Genomic DNA, 18,625 nt, shown 5'->3' on the forward strand with positions numbered 1-18,625 from the left:
AAAAAAAAAAAAAAAAAAAAAGAAAGTAGGAATTTTTCTTGACTATTTATGAACTTAGTTAATGCCACAGATCTATATTCTACAAAGTTTTCAACTGTATTCTAAAATTTAAATCTCTTTGTAGACTTTAGCTCAAATAATTCTAAACTCAAATGACCCCAAAATCCTACCCAAATCAAATCATACTAATAGAATAATCTATATTTTAACCTTTAACTGTACCCTCTTTGTGAAACTCTTACTTTAAACTTTCATGGGATGATTCTCTCTAATTTCTCCTCCTCCTCCTCCTTCCTTTGGAGATATCACTTCAATTGGAGATATCACTTATAAATTCAGTCCCTGATCCTCTGTCTTATTTTTATTTAATCCCTTTAATTACAAGGAATTCATCTACCACCTGCACAAATTTATATCTGTCCAAATGTATCTCTTAGAGAGATACATTTGTTTGGCAACCAAACTAACACGACAACTCCAAAAAATTCTCCAAATAGATGCCTTATCAATTAACAACTATCCTAAAAATGCTAGATTCACTACTTCTTCTCTTACTTCCATATTTATTATTATTATTATTTTTTGAAACAGATAGCGGTGATAGTTCCACAACATTGCATAACTAATGACACTAAATTCTGCATTTAGAAAGTGATGAAAATGGCAAGTTTTATTTTGTATGTATTTTCTTTTTTTTTTTTTTGTACATTGATTTTGTATCCTGAAACTTTCACTGAACTCATTTATCAGATCTAGTAGCTTTTGGGTAAGTCTTTTAGGGTTTTCTAGATATACGATCATATTACTGGCAAACAGTAAGTGTTTGACTTCCTTTTTACTGATTTGGATACTGTATATTTTTTTCTCTTGTCTGATTGCTCTGGCCAGGACTTCCAATACTATGCTAAATAGCAGTGGTGCAAGTGGCCATTCTTATTTTGTTCCAGTTCTCAGGAAGAATGCTTTCAACTTTTTCCTGTTCAGTGTAATGTTGACTGTGAGTTTGTCATAGATGGCTTTTATTACCTTAAGATATGTCCTTTCCTTGACAATTTTGCTAAGGGTTTTGATCATAAAGGGATGCTGGATTTTGTCAAATGCTTTTTTTTATCTATTGAGGTTATCATATGATTTTTGACTTTAATTCTGTTTATGTGATATATCACATTTATTGACTTGCACATGTTAAACCATCCCTGCATCCCTGGCATAAAAATCTAATTGATCATGGTACATTATCTTTTTGATATACTGTTGGAATCAGCTAGTGTTTTGTTGAGGATTTTGTATCTATGTTCATCACTGATATTGATCTGTAGTTTTATTTTTTTGGTATGTCCTTCCCAGGTTTTGGTATTAGGGTGATACTGGCTTTGTAGAATGATTTAGGGAGAATTCCCTCTTTCTCTGTCTTTTCAACTAGTTTCAGTAAGACTGGTACCAATTCTTGTTTGAATGTTTGATGCAATTCAGCTGTGAGTCCATCTGGTCCTAGATTTTATTTTGTTGGAAATTTTTAAATTACTGTTTCAATCTCACCACTTGTTAGTTGTCTGCTCAGAGTTTCTATTTATTCCTAATTTAATCTAGGAGGGCTGCATATTTATACTTTCATATTTAATACCAAATTTGATAGATTCTTCCCTTACAAAGTCGCTGGTATTATCCTTGCTTTTCATTTCCCCAGCTATCAGCCACTCTAGGTCATTAATTCTCACAAGGATTATTTCAATAACCTCTCAGCTGATCACCTAACCTACTTCCAATCCCTTCATACTTTAACCAACATACACAAAAAGCTGCCAAAATCCACCACTTCATTTGCCTACTCAGAAACCCACAGTGGCTCCCTACTGTTTCAAATCCAAATTCCTTGGCTAAGACAGTTACAATGTAAAGAAACTTTTTTTTTTTAGACGGAGTGTCTCGCTCTGCCACTCAGGCTGGAGTAAAATGTCTCCAACTCTACTCACTGCAACCTCCACCTCTCTGGGTCAAGCAATTCTCCTGCCTCGGCCTCCCGAGTAGCTGGGATTTATAGGCGTCTGCCACCGTGCCCAACTACTTTTTGTATTTTTAGTAAAGATGAGGTTTCATCATGTTGGACAGGCTGGTCTCAAACTCCTGACCTCAGGTGATCCATCTGCCTCGGCCTCCCAAACTCCTGACCTCAGGAGTTTATGAGTACATGCATAAGCCACCACACACAGCCTATAAAGAAACTTTTTAAATTTCATCACCTAAGTAACCAGATTTTTTTTAACTTCTTAACAAAACATACTGCTATTATCCCCTGACATACCTCTGTTTTTCAAAAGTCACCCCATTAGGCTGTGTGCGGTGGCTAACGCCTGTAATCCCAGCACTTTGGGAAGCTGAGGCGGGTGGATCACCTGAGGTCAGGAGTTTGAGACCAGCCTGGCCAACATGGTGAAACCCCATCTCTACTTAAAAAAAAAAGTTAGCTGGCCATGGTGGCGGGCGCCTATAATCCCAGCTACTTGGGAGGCTGAGGCAGGAGAACTGCTTAAACCTGGGAGGTGGAGGGTGCAGTGAGCCGAGATCCACGCCACTGTACTCCAGCCTGTGCAACAAGAGCGAAACTCAGTCACAAAAAAAAGAAGTCACCCCATTTCAATATCCTACCTGTAATATGTATAATGTAACGGTTAAGGGTATGGGCTCTGGAATTTGATTTTAATCTGGGCTCTACCTCATAGTCTGAACTAATTAACAATAATTTAACTTCATCTATATAACAAGGATATTAAAACTACTTCATAAAGTTGTTATGAAAATTAACATTAATATCCTTAAAGTACTAGGCCAATCTCGAGCACACTCTAAATGATTGATAAATGTTAGCCACTGTCAATATTATTACATGACCACTGCGATGTAGGAAGCCAATCTGATTGCTCTACCGCAGGCTATGCATTTGCCTTCACTATTCTTGATTCCCTCAACCACAGACCGTTAGAGATGGAATGGGCCTCAGAGAGCAGATAGTCCAATCACAGGTCCATCTGCATTTAAGCCTTGACTTTATTCTCTCTCTTGATATTCAACTTGGTGCCTGCTACTGAACAGTATTGTATTGAGCACAAGTGCATGATACCCAGCAAATAACCCTTTGTAAATATTTGTTGGCTAAATATGTTAAGTGCTAAAGAAATACATGGTTAGCATGTATTTTGTCTTCTATTATAGCTAATCAATTATACGCATCTATAAAACTGTTTCTAAACAGTACTGCAAAGCTTCAAGTAACTATAGTTTGAAGTATTCAAGCCAGAAATAAAAATCTAATATGTTACTTGGAAACTATCCTCAAATTGATCCAACTAGCAATGCTGAATCGTGTGTGTGTGTGTGTGTGCGTGTGTGTGTGTGAGAGAGAGAGAGAGAGAAAGAGGGAGAGAGAGAGACAGAGAGACAGACAGACAGACAGACACTTGCTCTGTTGTCCAGGCTGGAGTGCAGTGGTATGATCTTGGCTTACTGCAACCTCCGCCTCCCAGAATCAAGCAATCCTGTTACCTCAGCCACCCCAGTAGCTGGGACCATGGGTGGATGCCACCAGGCTTGGCTAATTTTTTAAATTTTTTGCAGAGATGAGGTCTCACTATATTGCCCAGAACTTTTGGGCTCAAGCGATCCTCTGGCATTGGCCTCCCAAAGTGCTGAGATTACAGGTGTGAGCCACTGCACCCGGCCTATACTGTTATCTTTCTTTCTGCGTTAGGCCTTTCTGAAGGTGAGTATTTACATTCTATCGCTCTCTTATCTATCAATAATGCTTGGGTCAGTGTTTCATACTTAGTGCTAAATAAGCAGTTATGAATTCCATAAATTTTCAATATAAAAATAAAGGCACCGGGCGTGGTGGCTCACGCCTATAATCCCAGCACTTTGGGAGGCCAAGGCGGGTGGATCACGAGGGCAAGAGATCGAGACCATCCTAATCAACATGGTGAAACCCCGTCTCTACTAAAAATACAAAAATTAGCTGGGCATGGTGGCACGGCCTGTAGTCCCAGCTACTCGGGAGGCTGAGGCAGAATTGCTTGAACCCAGGAGGTAGAGGTTGCAGTGAGCCGAAATCGCGCCATTGCACTCCAGCCTGGGTAACAAGAGCGAAAATCCATCTCAAAAATAATAATAATAATAAATAAAAAAATAAAGGCCTCATCAAAATAATGTATAAAAAGATAATGATAATATGCAAAACATTAAATGAAAAGCTAAGATTTAAAAGTTGTCAGAGAGCTAGGGAGAGTCCTGGCCACTTTCCTCATACCTCCAACCCACCTCTACCATCCCTTAAAAACAAAAAACAAATCCATACAGATTCACAGTATGTTTTTTTCTCATAGAATTTTTAAAGCTGGAAAGACCTCAATTCCCATTCCCTATGTCCCACTGAGTCCCACACAAGAAGCTGAAACTCAGGAAGGCTAGATGATTAGCCTAAGGGTACAACAGCCAGATAAACGCAGAGCTGGGCATTGAACTCAGTATTCCTGATGCGTAGGCAGTGCTCTTTTCACTACATCATGCAGCATTTCAACTGATTTCTTCCATGTCTACTTAGTTTAGAACATAAAATTTAACTATATCCCATGAACTCTTCACAAAACAATTGAGTATAATCACATGGTATGGTGAATACTGACATATTTTTGGCTATTCTCAAGAATGCCTGCATGGAATAAAGGTTCTAGTCATAAATGAAGCATTTCCATTATCATAATTACTTCTGGTCTGGAAAAATACTTCCTTTATCAGATTTTATAACCTTTAAGATTCCTATTTTCACAAACTATTTTTCATAAACTACACATATGTATGGTCAGCTATGAAGTGTCTTCCCCAACAATAGCTTAGGCAAACCACATGTCTCACATAAAAATGTCATCTATTCCAGGCTCATCAGCATATGTTAGAGTCTGTTCCTAATATAGACTCATAGACTTTTGGAATGGGAAGGAACCTTGGAGATCACCTCTCATTTCACAGAGGAAAATAATACCCAACAGGGACCTGCCCAAGGTCAAAGTGTCTTCATAAGAACCCAGGTCCAGAATAGAAAGTTCTCAAAAGATTTCAGAGAGAAACTCAATACTTGGTAAAACACCTTAGCTTTCCTCCCTTTACATCTATCTACTTCTTAAGTACAACTTCCTGCATAGGAAACTTTTGAAATTTAGGAAAAGAAACCAAAACAATAAACTAAGCCAACCTTTTTTTTTTTTTTCTCGTTTCTTTTTTAAGTCTACAGCCAAGTCACTGATACTAAAAGCTTAGAAGTTAAGGTAGAGCACTGCAAGAATCTTAAGAAGTAACATTTTATAACAAAATCCCCAAAGGCTTAAGGATACAATATAAATAAGACACACAAATTAAGAATAGCTATAATATTCTTATATCAGCAACAAATGACATGGAAGATTGCTCCTAAGTAGGAAAACTTTGTAAACATGCAACTTTCAAGGAAGAGAACTTTAGTCATCATACCTATTAATTATACAAGAATGCCAGTATATTTAGAAATTTTATCTTGGTCTCTGTGCTTAAGGGAAGCTGGAAATTATTTTTTTAAAATATATATCTTAAGTTATGCAAGGAAAAGCAGTAACTTGAGGAAAACCTTTTACCAACCCGTAATTAAAAGGCGGCCTTTAATCAAACCTTAATAAGAGAAATATAAGCTATATTGTCTGGTCATGTTTGAAAGAATACATGAAAACTGAACATTTTGCAAAGTTAAGCCATAAACAGGACTGTGGACGTATATGTTTTATGTTTTCGCAATGAAAGGCACACTACGTAAGCCAATTTACCTGCAGAAATATGTTTCTTAACTCATGAGGATCCCCTCGCTTAGTTGTCTGCACCTGTAAGCCAAAAAGAAAAAAAAAAAAGTCAGTTAATGCTTCACTACAGACCACACAATCTCTTCAGATTAGAGTTCACGTGGCTAACAATCAATGCTCCTATCTTTTATCATTTAGTTTAAAACAAACTAAAAGCCCCAATTGCTGATAACAACTGTCAAACTGGATAACTGTGACTAGAGGGCAGAAAAACAGGTGTGAATAGCCTAAGATATAGCAAATCTACCGGACAGTGCTTTCTCTGGACTGGAAAGGGAAGGCAATAAGGATCTTTTACTTTAATCTACTAGCAACACAGTAGTAACCACCCACCTTCAAATCAAGAGGCTAACAAGAGTGGATCAACAGGAAAGTTTAAACACCCAAATTAATCACTTGGCCTAGCAGCCTTTCTCCAAGAAAAGCAAATCCAGCATGTAATTATCTCCGCGTCCCTCTCCCCAACTAAACTAAAATATGAGAGCTGCCACAAATACAAATACTTTCACCCTCCAATCTGCAACGCAAAAGCCAACCATTGCCCTCGGCCTTATTGAGGCCCTAAATTACTCAACAGTTACCCCCTCCCCCACCGCAATTCACTGATGCCCTAGGTATCCCCAGCTTTACTTGCCACTTCCTCCCACACCCTTTCTGATGCCCTCCAACTCCGGGCTCACAATCCCATGCCCCTAGGACAGGACACTACTCTTACTTTACTGACCCGTATTACCGTACAAGCCCCTTCAACTCACAATCCCTCCTCCTTCCCCTCCCCCAGCCGGGCATCCTTTCCTCCGGTCCAAGCCCCGCACAGCTCTCCCCGCAGCAAGCCGGAGCCCCAGGACAAGCTATCTAAGACCTAGGCACTGAATGAAATGGGAAGTAGTGGGGGGCTGCAGGCAGGGCGCTCGGAGTCTCCCTTATGCAATAAAAGCGGCAGCAGAGAGTTGGAGTCACCTTGACCGCCATGCTGTGCTCCGAAGCCGGGGACGAGCGAGTGAGCGAGCAGGGCCGAGCTGTCAGGGCGCGCACGCGCCGCCTCCCCGGCCGCGCCCGCCCTCCCTCCTGCCGGCGCCGCGCGCGTCCCTATGCAAATAAACTCGGGACGCACCGCCTGCGGAAAGGGGCCCGACGTCCCGGCCAGAAAGGGAGCTGGCCCAGGCCCGGCCGGAGTGGGAGGATGCACCTCCCACGGAGAAGACGAGCGCGAGCAGTGGGATCAATACACGCCGCATGGTTGCCACAGCTAGGTCGCCGCCAGTAAACCCCCAGGTTTCCTAAGGCCTCTTTGTGGGTGTGGCTTTCGGCAGCGACCAGCCAAAGTCGTTTTCCCTGACGCTTAAAGGAACACTTGGGGCCTATATTGAGCAAGATTTCGACGGATCAAAGAGCACTTCCCATTAATAACAATGAATTAATGACAACTCATGGCAAATACCGACAAAAAAGATTGGAAACCACTCACTCTAGGGAAAACCTAAGTAAACATAACTTGAGAAATATGCTCCTAAATTGGCATGGGTCGAATACACTGAATTTATTTTTGCTTCACGTGCTATTATAACGGTTTATTAGTAGATTCAGTCCACTTTCGTAATCACCCAAATCCTGTGTGCAATGAGGTGGGGTACAAATGCATGCAGAAAAAACTCCACTATTCTTTGACAGAGCTGGTAATTAATCGCTTGTGCCTACATGAGCATAAAGTAATTCTCCATTCAATTTCTAGCCCTACCTAAGAAGTAGAATTCTTTCTATCTTGAACCAAAACAATGTTTCTAAACCCGAGTCTTGCCAGTATAACTGTATTAAGCTACATATTGATTCAAACATTTATGGGCACCCGTTATATGCCTGACACGGTCCTGCTTGTAAATAATGCAAATAGCATGTAACCCCAACCTCTAGGAGCTTACAGATGGTCAATCCTTGTCCACAACCCCAGTCACGTGTATTGTGTGTATGAGTGTCTGTGTGTGTTGAGACTGAGTCTTGCTCTATCGCCCAGGCTGGAGTGCAGTGGTGCCATCGAGGCTCACTGTAACCTCCACTGCCCATTTCAGGCGATTCTCCTGCCTCAGACTCCCAAGTAATTGGGATTACAGGCACCGGCCATGATGCCCAGCTAATTTTTGGTATTTTTTTAACCTTTTTTTTTCACCACAGACATGTGCAGAGAAATTTTTTGGTATTTTTAGTAGAGACAGGATTTGACTATGTTGACCAGGTTGGTCTCAAACTCCCAACCTCAGGTGATCCGCCCAACTCGGCCTCCCAAAGTGCTGGGATTACAAGCATGAGCCACCATGCACGGCCCTGTGTGTGTGTTTATTTTATTTATTTATTTATTTTGAGACACAGCCTCGCTCTGTTGCCCAGGCTGAAGTATAGTGGAGCGATCTTGGCTCACTGTAACCTCCGCCTAACGAGTTCAAGCCATTATCCTGCTTCAACCTCCTGAGTAGCTAGGATTACAGGCAGGTGCCACCATGCCCAACTAATTTTTGTATTTTTAGTTTCACCATGCTGGCCAGGCTCATCTTGAACTGCTGACCTCAGGTGATTCACCCACCTCAGGCTCCCAAAGTGCTGGGATTACAGGCATGAGCCACCACACCCGGCTGTGTGTGTGTGTGTGTGTGTGTGTTTAAAAAGCATGTGCCTTAGGAAAAAAAAAAAAGTACAGCAACCCCAAGATTTATCTTAATCTCACTTATCTCTCTAATGCCTCTCCACCCTGTTTTATAGTTACAATGTTGACTCTCACTGGGGCTTCCCATTTTTCTGGTCTCATTAATCATATTTGTGTTAAGTATCCAAGTTAGTACATATGAGAAAAGAGGAGTGGCAAATGGAAATTATTGATAAGCAATGCTACATTACTAGTACTCACAAGGATGAGTTTTTTGCTCTTGTTGCTTTGTCTACCAGTATTCCATCTTTCTTCAGTCTGTTCAAGGTGTTTTGAACAATGTAGTCCTTTGTACTTACTAGCAACTTATGTCCCTGATACTCTATTTCTCATATCATGAAGTTTTTATAAGCAAGAATCACAAGATGTGTATGTTACTTTACAAGGGAAAGATGTCTGTTTAGCAGCCCAAATTCCCTCAATTTGAATAAAAGTACTTGGGGGAAACGAAGGCATTTATTTAAAATGAAGGGAGTACTTTCTATAGAAACACATTGTTGTTGACCAAATCTGTATTATTGGAGTGAAAATTTAGAATTCCTAGAGAAAAGACAACATTATATTTAAACAGAGCCCACCAGAATGATTTGTAGGTATAGGCACCAAACCACAATGAAAATTTTCTTTCTCTCTCTCTCTTTTTTTTTTTAAGAGACAATGTCTTGCTCTGCCACCCAGACTGGAGGGCAGTGGCACAATCATAGCTCACTGCAGCCTTAAACTCTCAGTCTCAGGCAATCCTCCAGGCTCAGCCTCCCAAGTATCTGGGACCACAGGCATGCCCAGCTAATTTTTTTTTTTTTTTTTACATTTTTATAGAGATGGAGGTCTCACTACGTTGCCCATGTTAGTCTTGGAACTCCTGGGCTCAAGTGATTCTTCTACTTCTGCCTCCTAAAGTGCTAGGATTACAGGCATGAGCCACCAGTCTCAGCCAATTATAGCAAATTAAAACTTACTTTTGCATCAGCTGTAGATTATCAGGGTTGGGAGAAAACTTTATTAGCTAATGAAATATCGAAAGGCAAACCTGTCAAGTAAGATTCACAATATATTTAGGAAAAGGCAGTAAAAATAATTAAAATCTTTTCACAATTTTTTAAATTACATATCAAAATAGTAATTTAGAACTCTTTAAGTCACAAAAGGTATTTGTAAGCAAGAAATCATTTGTATGTTGGGCACGGTGGCTCATGCCTATAATCCTAGTATTTTGGGAGGCCAAGGTGGGTGGATTACTTGAGCCCAGGAGTTAGGGACCAGCCTAGGCAACATGGCAAAACCCATCTCTACAAAAAATACAAAAATTAGCTTGGCATGGGCGCATGCACCTGTAATATCAACTGCTTAGGAGGCTGAGGTAGTAGGATCACCTGAGCCTGCAGAAGTCAAGCCTGCAGTGACCTATGATTGCACCACTGCACTCCAGCCTACATGACAGAGTGACAACCTGTCTCAAAAAAAGAAAGGAAGAAAGAAAGAGAAGAAAGAAAGAGAAGAAAGAAAGAAAGAAAGAAAGAAAGAAAGAAAGAAAGAAAGAAAGAAAGAAAGAAAAAGAGAAGGAAAGAAAGAGAGAAAGAAAAAGAGAAAGAAAGCAAGGAGAAAGAGAGAAGAAAGAAAAGAAAAATAATTTTAGAACTATGGAATGACTTTAAGTTGAAAACTTGATAATTAAGGCAGCCTAGAAAAAAATGACATTCCAGAAAGCAAAATTGGAAGTTAAAGGCTAAGATACTAGTTACAACTGTATTGCAACTTTCATTGTTGACTCTAAAAAGCAGGTATCAGTAATAAATAGTTACTTTTTAGAATTGGTTTAATCAAAGAGTCAATATGTAGCTTGACTGAGCTGGGAATTTAAATCTGCCGGTGAAGTTGTCATCTATGAAAATAGTATATTACCCCCAGATGCAAAACCAAAATGTGGGCTTGTTAGGCAAACCCATGGGAACATTTCTCAAACTCCCAGGCAACTTATGTTATAATAATTTGAAATCAGCCAGATACTTTGTGGGTGAAAGTTAGAATTGTACTAATGTGGCTGAGGTGGGTGATCACTTGAGCCCAGGAGCTCAAGACCAGCCTGGGCAACATGGCGAAACCACATCTTTACAAAAAATACAAAAATTAGCCGAGTTGTGGTGGTGTGTGCCTATAGTCCTAGCTACTCAGGAGGCTGAGGTAGGAGGATCACCTGAACCCAGGAGGTTGAGGCTGTGGTGAGCCGTGATTATGTCACTGCTTTTCAGCCTGGGAAACAGAGTGAGACCCTGTCTCAAAAATAAATAAATTTTAAAAATTAAAAAATAAAGAATGGTATTAATGCCTAATACCCTAATAAGTTAAAATGCAATTATTAAAGCAAGAGGCAATTCCCAATAATCCTATTCTGTCACAACTTGTTGCTTTTTTCTTTTTTTTTTTTTTTTTTAATTTTGAGACAGTCTTACTCTGTCACCCTGTCACCCAAGCTGCAGTGCAGTGGTGTGATCTCAGCTCACTACAACCTCTGCCTCCCAGGTTCAAGTGATTCTCCTGCCTCAGCCTCCCCTCACAAGTGGCTGGGATTACAGGTGCATGCCACCACACCCAGCTAATTTTTGATTTTTAGTAGAGATGAGGTTTCACCATGTGGGCCAGGCTGGTCTTGAACTCCTGACCTCAAATATTCCACCCTCCTCGGCCTCCTAAAGTGCTGGGATTACAGGTGTGAGCCACCTCAACCAGCCTCTTTCCATTTTAGTAGCATACGCTTTATGTTCATCTTCTAGCCTCCTCTGATTATTTTACTGATATAAACACATTTTGTTCCTGTTTCCATATCCCACACAGCTACTATGAATGACATCTTGCAAGAGGTAAATCAAGGTTGGGTACAAACACTTAGTTGAGTATCCTAATATCACTGACTAATTAAACCAGGAGTGGTGCTCTTTCTAGGTTAAAGGTATACATAACATAACTATTATGAGGAGTAAGCTGGATTTATTTCATATCCCCCATCAAGATATCACTTGCTTAAAATACTTGAGAATAATAGCATGATATTGGCATACACACACATAAAGCCTATTTGAAAATCTGGAATTTTTTTTTAAGTGTAGACTCTTTTTGGCCTATTCCTAAAATTAGAAAATGGTTCTTTACATTTTACTGGTACATTGTAAACCTTCTAAATTTTTATAAGTTGCACATTTAACTCCTTCCTTGCTAAAAGTCTATATGGATAAATGGCAGAGGTGGGCTGGGGATAAATATGAAGGGTTAGGTGTCCAACTTTGAGAAAATTAAGTTTTACTTAGTAGGCTGACTTGGAAATCAATACATCAAATTATTATTTCAGCTGGGGATAGTGGCTCATGCCTGTAATGCCAGCTACTCAGGAGGCTGAGGTGGGAGGATCACTTGAAGCCAAAAGTTTTAGACCAGCCTGGTCAACATAGCAAGATCCCATCTCTAAAAAAAGAAAAAGAAAAAGAATACTTCCAACCCAATACTTCTAACTTATAATTAGACACTAGATAAATGACACACTTTAGGGCTTCTCTATACTGTACAACTTTTCTACTCCCTATATGAACATTTGCTGTCATTGAAATAAATTCTCAGCCAGGCGCAGTGGCTCATGCCTGTAATCCCAGCATTTTGGGAGGCTGAGGCGGGTGGATCACCTGAGGCCAGGAGTTCAAGACCAGCCTGGCCAACATGGTAAACCCCATCTCTACTAGAAACACAAAAATTAGCTGGGCTTGGTGGTGCTAATCTGTAATCTCAGTTACTGAGGAGGCTGAGGCAGGAGAATGGCTTTAATCCAGGAGGTAGAGGTTGCAGTGAGCCGAGATTACACCATTGCACTCCAGCCTGGGTGACAAGAGCAAAACTCCATCCAAGAAAAAAAAAAAAATTGTTTTGGTGGAAAAGGAAGAGAGGAGTATCAAAAATCAGAAGAAATAGTTGTACTCCTGCAATTATGTCTTTTCCTAAACCGTCTTCCTCACAGTCTGACTCTAAATCCTGTAAATTATGCAACAGAGATGGCAGTGATCTTATTTTGGACCACAGCCTTCTTTATTCCCTTGGTGAAGAAATAACAACCAGTTTTCTTTTCAATGAATTTTGGAAGGAATTCATGGAATGAGCTGCTCTAGATATATACAGCTGTGAGTGCTCTATCACTATACTAATTATATACAACCTGGTATTTAGTAGGACACTATGTAATCAGATGGAGGATTGAACTAGAGGAGCTTTAATACTTCTTCAAACATTCTAATTTCATGATTTGAAAGGAGCCAAATTTTAGTTAATAAACATTTATTGAGTGCCTTGAGTTTGTATCAAACTTGAGTTTTGGCCAGGCACAGTGGCTTACACCTGTAATCCCAGTACTTTGGGAGGCCAAGGCAGGCAGATCACAAGGTCAGCAGTTCGATATCAGCCTGTCTGTCTAATATGGTGAAACCCTGTCTCTACTAAAAATATAAAAGTTAGCCAGGCGTGGTGGTATGTGCCTGTAGTCCCAGCTACTACGGAGGCTGCAGCAGAAGAGTCACTTGAACCCAGGAGGCAGAGGTTGCAGTGAGCCCAGATCGAGCCTCTGCACTCTAGCCTGGGTGACAGAACAAGACTCTGTCTAAAAAAAAAAAAAAAAAAAAACTTGTGTTGCAGCTACAGGAAATAGCACCATTCCCAAAGTGTAGAGAATATTTTACCGAGGCAACGGCTACTATTTTTATTATTATTATTTTTTTTGAGACAGAATCTCACTCTTGTTGCCCAGGCTAGAGTGCAGTAGTGTGATCTTGGCTCATTGCAACCTCCGTCTCCCAGGTTCAAGTCATTCTCCTGCCTCAGCCTCCTGAGTAGCTGGGATTAAAGGCATACACCAGCGTGCTCAGCTAATTTTGTACTTTTAGTAGAGACAGGGTTTCTCCATGTTGGTCAGACTGGTCTCATATTCCCAACCTTAGGTGATCCACCCATCTCAGCCTCCCACAGTGCTGGGATTGCAGGCATGAGCCACCGCGCCAGGCTTACTATTCATTTTTTAATGAATAATGTGAAAAGAATGATACTGAAAACTGCTGTCATGTGCCAGTGCCCAAGGCAGCTTTAGGTAGTGATGGGGTAAAGACTGTGTGGTTTGCCACATATTCTCACTCTAATCAAAACTATATAACTGGGAGAATAAACATCTTGCCAAGTTCTCAGCTACCCACCCTTACCCTACCCTTGTGGATTTATTTGGATGCTTTTTGTTTCCCTTCTACTTAGAGGCCAATGAGGAAGAATACTTTGGACCTCATCCAAAGTAAAGAAGAAAGTGTCACTTTAAAAATCATGTGGGAGAAAAGCAAAGGTCCCAAAATAGCCAAAGTAAATTTGAAAAGAAACGAAGTTGGAGGACTTAGACTACCTGGCTTCAAGATGTACTAAAAAGCTTAAGAAATCACTACAGTAGTGCTGCTAGCTGGCATATGAACTGATAAACAGATCAATGGAACAGAATAGAGAGCCCAGAAATAGATGCAAAATTATAAAGTCATTGGATTTCTTTTCTCTCTCATTCCTTCCTCTTTCTTTCTTCTTTTATTTTCTTTCATTTCTTTCTTCTTTCTTTGAGACAGGGTCTTACTCTGTCACCCAGGCTGGAGTGCAGTGGCATGATTATGGCAGCCTCCTGAATAGATAGGATTATAGGCATGCCCCACCATACCCAGCTAAATTTTTAATTTTTGTAGAGAAAGAGTCTCAGTATGTTACCCAGGCTTGTCTTGAACTCCTGGGTTCAAGCAGTCCTCCTGTTTGGCCTCCAAAGGGCTGGGATTACAGGTGTGAATCATCTTGCCTGGCCAAAGTCATCTGATTTCTAACAAAGTTGTCAAAGCAATTCAATGGGAGCAAGGAATCTTTTCAACAAATGATGCCAGAATAACTAGATATCCGTGTGGGAAAATTAATGAACCTATATCCCTGCCTCACACCAAATACTAAATTTGATTTGAGATGAATCATAGACCTAAATGCCAAAGCTGAAGTCATAAAGCTGCTCCCCACAGCTTTAGAAACAAAGCTTTCAGTAGAAACCATAAAAGAATATCTTTGTGGCTAGTACCATGGCATGTGCTTGGAGTCCTAGCTACTCAGCAGGCTGAGGCAGGAGGATCACTTGAGGCCAGGAGTTCAAAGCTGTAGTGAGTGATGATCGTGGCTGTGAAAGCCACTGCACTCCAGCCTGGGCAACACAGTGAGACCCTGTCTCTCTAAAACACATACATATATATATAGAATAGATAGACAGATAGATAGATAGATAGATAGATAGACAGACAGATCTTTGTAACTTGGAGGTAGGTAAAGTTTTCTTAATCAAAATCTAAAAAGCAATAACAGTCAATTAAGAAATTGATAAATTAGATTTTACTAAAAGTAAAAATGTCTTTTCCTCAAAAGATAGCATTAAGAAAATGAATAGGCAAGGTACTAACTGGGAGAAAATATTAGCAAAACATATACACAACAAAGGACTGATATCCAGGATATATCTTAAATCTCAATGACATCAATGATAAACAACCTAGTTCTAAAAATGGGCAAAAGACTGGAATAGAACTTCACAAAATAAGATATACAAATGGTCAGTAACACATGAAAAAGTGTACAATATCATTAGTCATCAGGGAACGCAAATTAAATCACAGTGAAAAGGTACCACTATATATTTACTAGAATAGCTAAAATGAAAGATTGAAAACACCAGATGCTGGCAAGGATATGGAGCAACCAGAGCTCTTATTCACTATAGTAGGCATGTAAACTGGTATAATCACTTTGAGAAAAGATCTAGCAGGTTCTTGTAAAACTAAACATACACCTACCTATGATCAAGCAATTATATCTCTCAATATTTACCCAAGAGAAATAAAAATATATGTCTCTTAAATGACCTATACAAGATTGGTCACGGCCACTTTATTCATAATAGCCCAGAACTGGAACTAACACAGGTGTCCATCAATAGAAGGAAAAACTGTGGTATATTTGGATAATAAAATACTATTGAGAAATAAAATGGAGTAAACTAATCATGCACACAACAACATGGGTGAATGTCAAAAGCATCATGCTAAGTGAAAGAAGCCTTGCATAGAATCAGCACAAAAGAGCATATACCATATGACTCCATTTATACAAAGTTCTAGAACCAGCAAAATAAATCACTGGTGAAAAAAATTAGAGCCATGATTGCCAGAGAGGAATTGACTAGAAAGAGAAATAAGGAAACTATGTGAAGTGATAATAGTAGTATATGCCTTGCCTAGGGGCTTAAATAACAGATGTATTAATTTTTCAGAACTTAGTGAATGTACATATAAAGTTTGTACATTTAATTACAAATGTGTGTAAATTTTCTTCAAAAGGAAAAAAAAACCTGAGCAAATATCAAACTCTAGCCAATGACATATTTAGGGAAGAGCATACTAGTATTTTAAATTTACTTTGAAATGCATTAAAGAAAAAGAAAGATTTATGGATGGATAGAGAAATGGATGAATAAATATGTGATTTCTAACTGTGGGAGTGTATACAGGAGTTCACTGAAAAAAATTCTTGCAACTTTTCTAAATGTTGTAAAATTTTCATAATAAAAGATCAGGGGAAAATTGTGTTGGCATTTGTGTTTCTAAAGATGGCTATCCATGTATGTAATTCTGTTGTTTGGTTAGAAATTGTACTGGGACTTATTTCTTAACCACTAATAGGCCTCTGCATTGTTGGAGAGAAGGAGAAAGAACTGAAACTGCTTGACAAATAATATACCCCTTTTGTGGGGAAGGGAATCTGTGAAAACTATACTGCATTAAGAAGACTGGGTGTGGTGGCTCGTGCCTGTAATCCCAGCACTTCAGGAGGCCAATGTGGGCAGATCACTTGAGTCCAGGAGTTCGAGACCAGCCTGGCCAACACGGCAAAAACCAGTCTAAACTAAAAATACAAAAATTAGCCAGGGGTAGTAGTGCGCGCCTGTAGTCTCAACTACTAGGCTGAGACAAGACTTACTTGAACCCAAGAGGCAGAGGTTGCAGTGAGCCAACACTGTACCACTGCACTCCAGCCTGGGCGACAGAGTCAGACTCTATATCAAAAATAAATAAATAAATAAATGTATATATAATAGATATATATATTGCATCGAGAAAGAAAATGTTTTCCTTAACATCAATTCAGATACTAATTATATGTCCTTAGCAATCATGCATGTTTGGGTGTATGTGTGTCTAATAGTTACCCACAGGAAAACTAGAGGAAGAATGTGAAAGTATATTTGTATAACATACTGACAGTTACCTTGGAAAGAACCAGACTTGGAATCTAAAGCCTAACTTGAAACTCTTCTGCTGAAGTGCACTCAGGATGTTATTCTAGACTGAGAAACTCAGACTTAGGTGAGAAAGATCCTGCAATTGGTCAGTATTTCCTTGGATTGCCCTGTTGGGATAAGGAGAACTAATCATAGGATGATACCAACTCCTTTCGGCAGAAAGTTTCCTAAAAGGGGAAGACAGATTTGTACTCATTAAGGAAGAGAAGTCTACAGAACACAAGACAAGTAAGCTAGGAATCGGGATATGCCCAGGAAGAAACTTCTTCTGAAGAATTACATTTCAGAAGTAATGTAATATTGATCAGTATCAAATTGTATGAATCAGAAGGATAATCAGGAAGTTTAATTTAGAAAGTTTTGGAGAAACATTATGAAATAACTGGATCTTAACAAGAGACACATGTTGTGAAGAGAAACAAGTCAAGGAGAGAAAGTGGGCAGAACTGTGGAATTCTTGACTCTGGTCAAGCCAATATAGACAATAAATCGTGGAGTAACCAATCTCCATAGTCTTCCCTGTACTATGCCTCACTATCACAGCTTGAAAAGAAGAAACAGTTGCTATTTGCTCACTCTCCTGTTACTCTGCTATTCTGTCACCCTGAGTGGATGGGCTTGCCTGGATGGTTTGGGGTAAGGATAAGACGTAAAATAGTGAGTCAACAGTTACAATTCCTCTACTCATCCCCAACCCTTCAATAAACCATTATCTGTGAACAAGTGTTGTGTTGATGGCATGGAACAAAAATTACAGTAATGGGAAGTATAGCCTTCCTCAGTGAAGTGCTAACCCCCTCACTGAGCTCCATGTTGCAGTAGCAGCAACATCATCTCATCAAAGACAATAGGCTCAGGGTTCTACATGGGGAACAGCAGCTAAGTGAATGTAACCCAAGACTTAACAGAATGATAATGAGGAGCATGGATCACAGAGAAGCAACTGCTCAGTAGACTAGACAAATCCTTCTTTGCTTAAACATACTAGAGAACACTGCAGGGAGAGTGGTATGTTTCACCAGATGGAATTCTATATGGCTATGAAGTTCTACTCTAAGACACTATATGTGCCTTCTTATTGATATCTGTAAGCAGAAAATATGAAGGGAACATAATCATCTAAAATGATCAAGTAACAATGCATATATGAGGATTCTTAGTGTGGCAAATTTATGCAAGAAAGGTTTAGACAAAGAAAAAAATCAATTCAAGCTGGGTGGTAAACAGGTTTCATGGAAACAATAATTCACCACATCTTTAATTCAGCATTTTCCTGCCTTCCTTCCAGAAGAGGTCTTATTATTGTATCCTTCTTCCTTCATCCATACCCTCAGTCCTAACACTCATCTCCATGCCTGCTGTTAGCCATGTAGGATTTAATTAAATGGTTTATTGATCATTCCTAGTCAGTTTCTCTACTGATAGCCAATTAGTCCCCTTATCTTTCCTAAGTGAAGGCCATTACTATTGCCCTTGTTGCTTGAGTCAGAAAGCTGGGTATCAGACTTCCTTGTTCTTCACATTCAAACAGCCACCCAGTCCTTTTTTTCCATCCTCTTCAGTGTTTTTCAAATCTCTTCTCTTGGCCGGGCATGATGGCTCATGTCTGTAATCCCAGCACTTTGGGAGGCCAAGGCAGGCAGATCACAAGGTCAGGGGATCAAGACCATC

At 39.7% G+C, this 18,625-nt stretch overlaps 1 protein-coding gene across 5 annotated transcripts in view; it reads right to left on the reverse strand.

The window, feature by feature from the left end:
• Positions 1-18,625, reverse strand: part of SLC25A12 (solute carrier family 25 member 12) — a 229,436-nt gene that overhangs the window by 105,723 nt on the left and 105,088 nt on the right. For 2 of the 5 annotated variants that reach the window (XM_017538208.2, XM_037741895.1), the window contains exon 2: positions 5,844-5,897. In XM_017538208.2, the coding sequence (XP_017393697.1) occupies positions 5,844-5,897 (54 nt within the window). Of the gene's footprint in view, positions 1-5,843; positions 5,898-6,738; positions 6,763-6,836; positions 6,970-18,625 lie in introns of those variants that run through there. The other 3 variants (XM_017538209.2, XM_017538210.2, XM_037741894.1) reach the window with 3 other exon arrangements.

Source organism: Cebus imitator, unplaced genomic scaffold (genome assembly GCF_001604975.1).
Source record: "Cebus imitator isolate Cc_AM_T3 unplaced genomic scaffold, Cebus_imitator-1.0 Scaffold110, whole genome shotgun sequence".
NCBI classification, from domain to species: Eukaryota; Metazoa; Chordata; class Mammalia; order Primates; family Cebidae; genus Cebus; species Cebus imitator.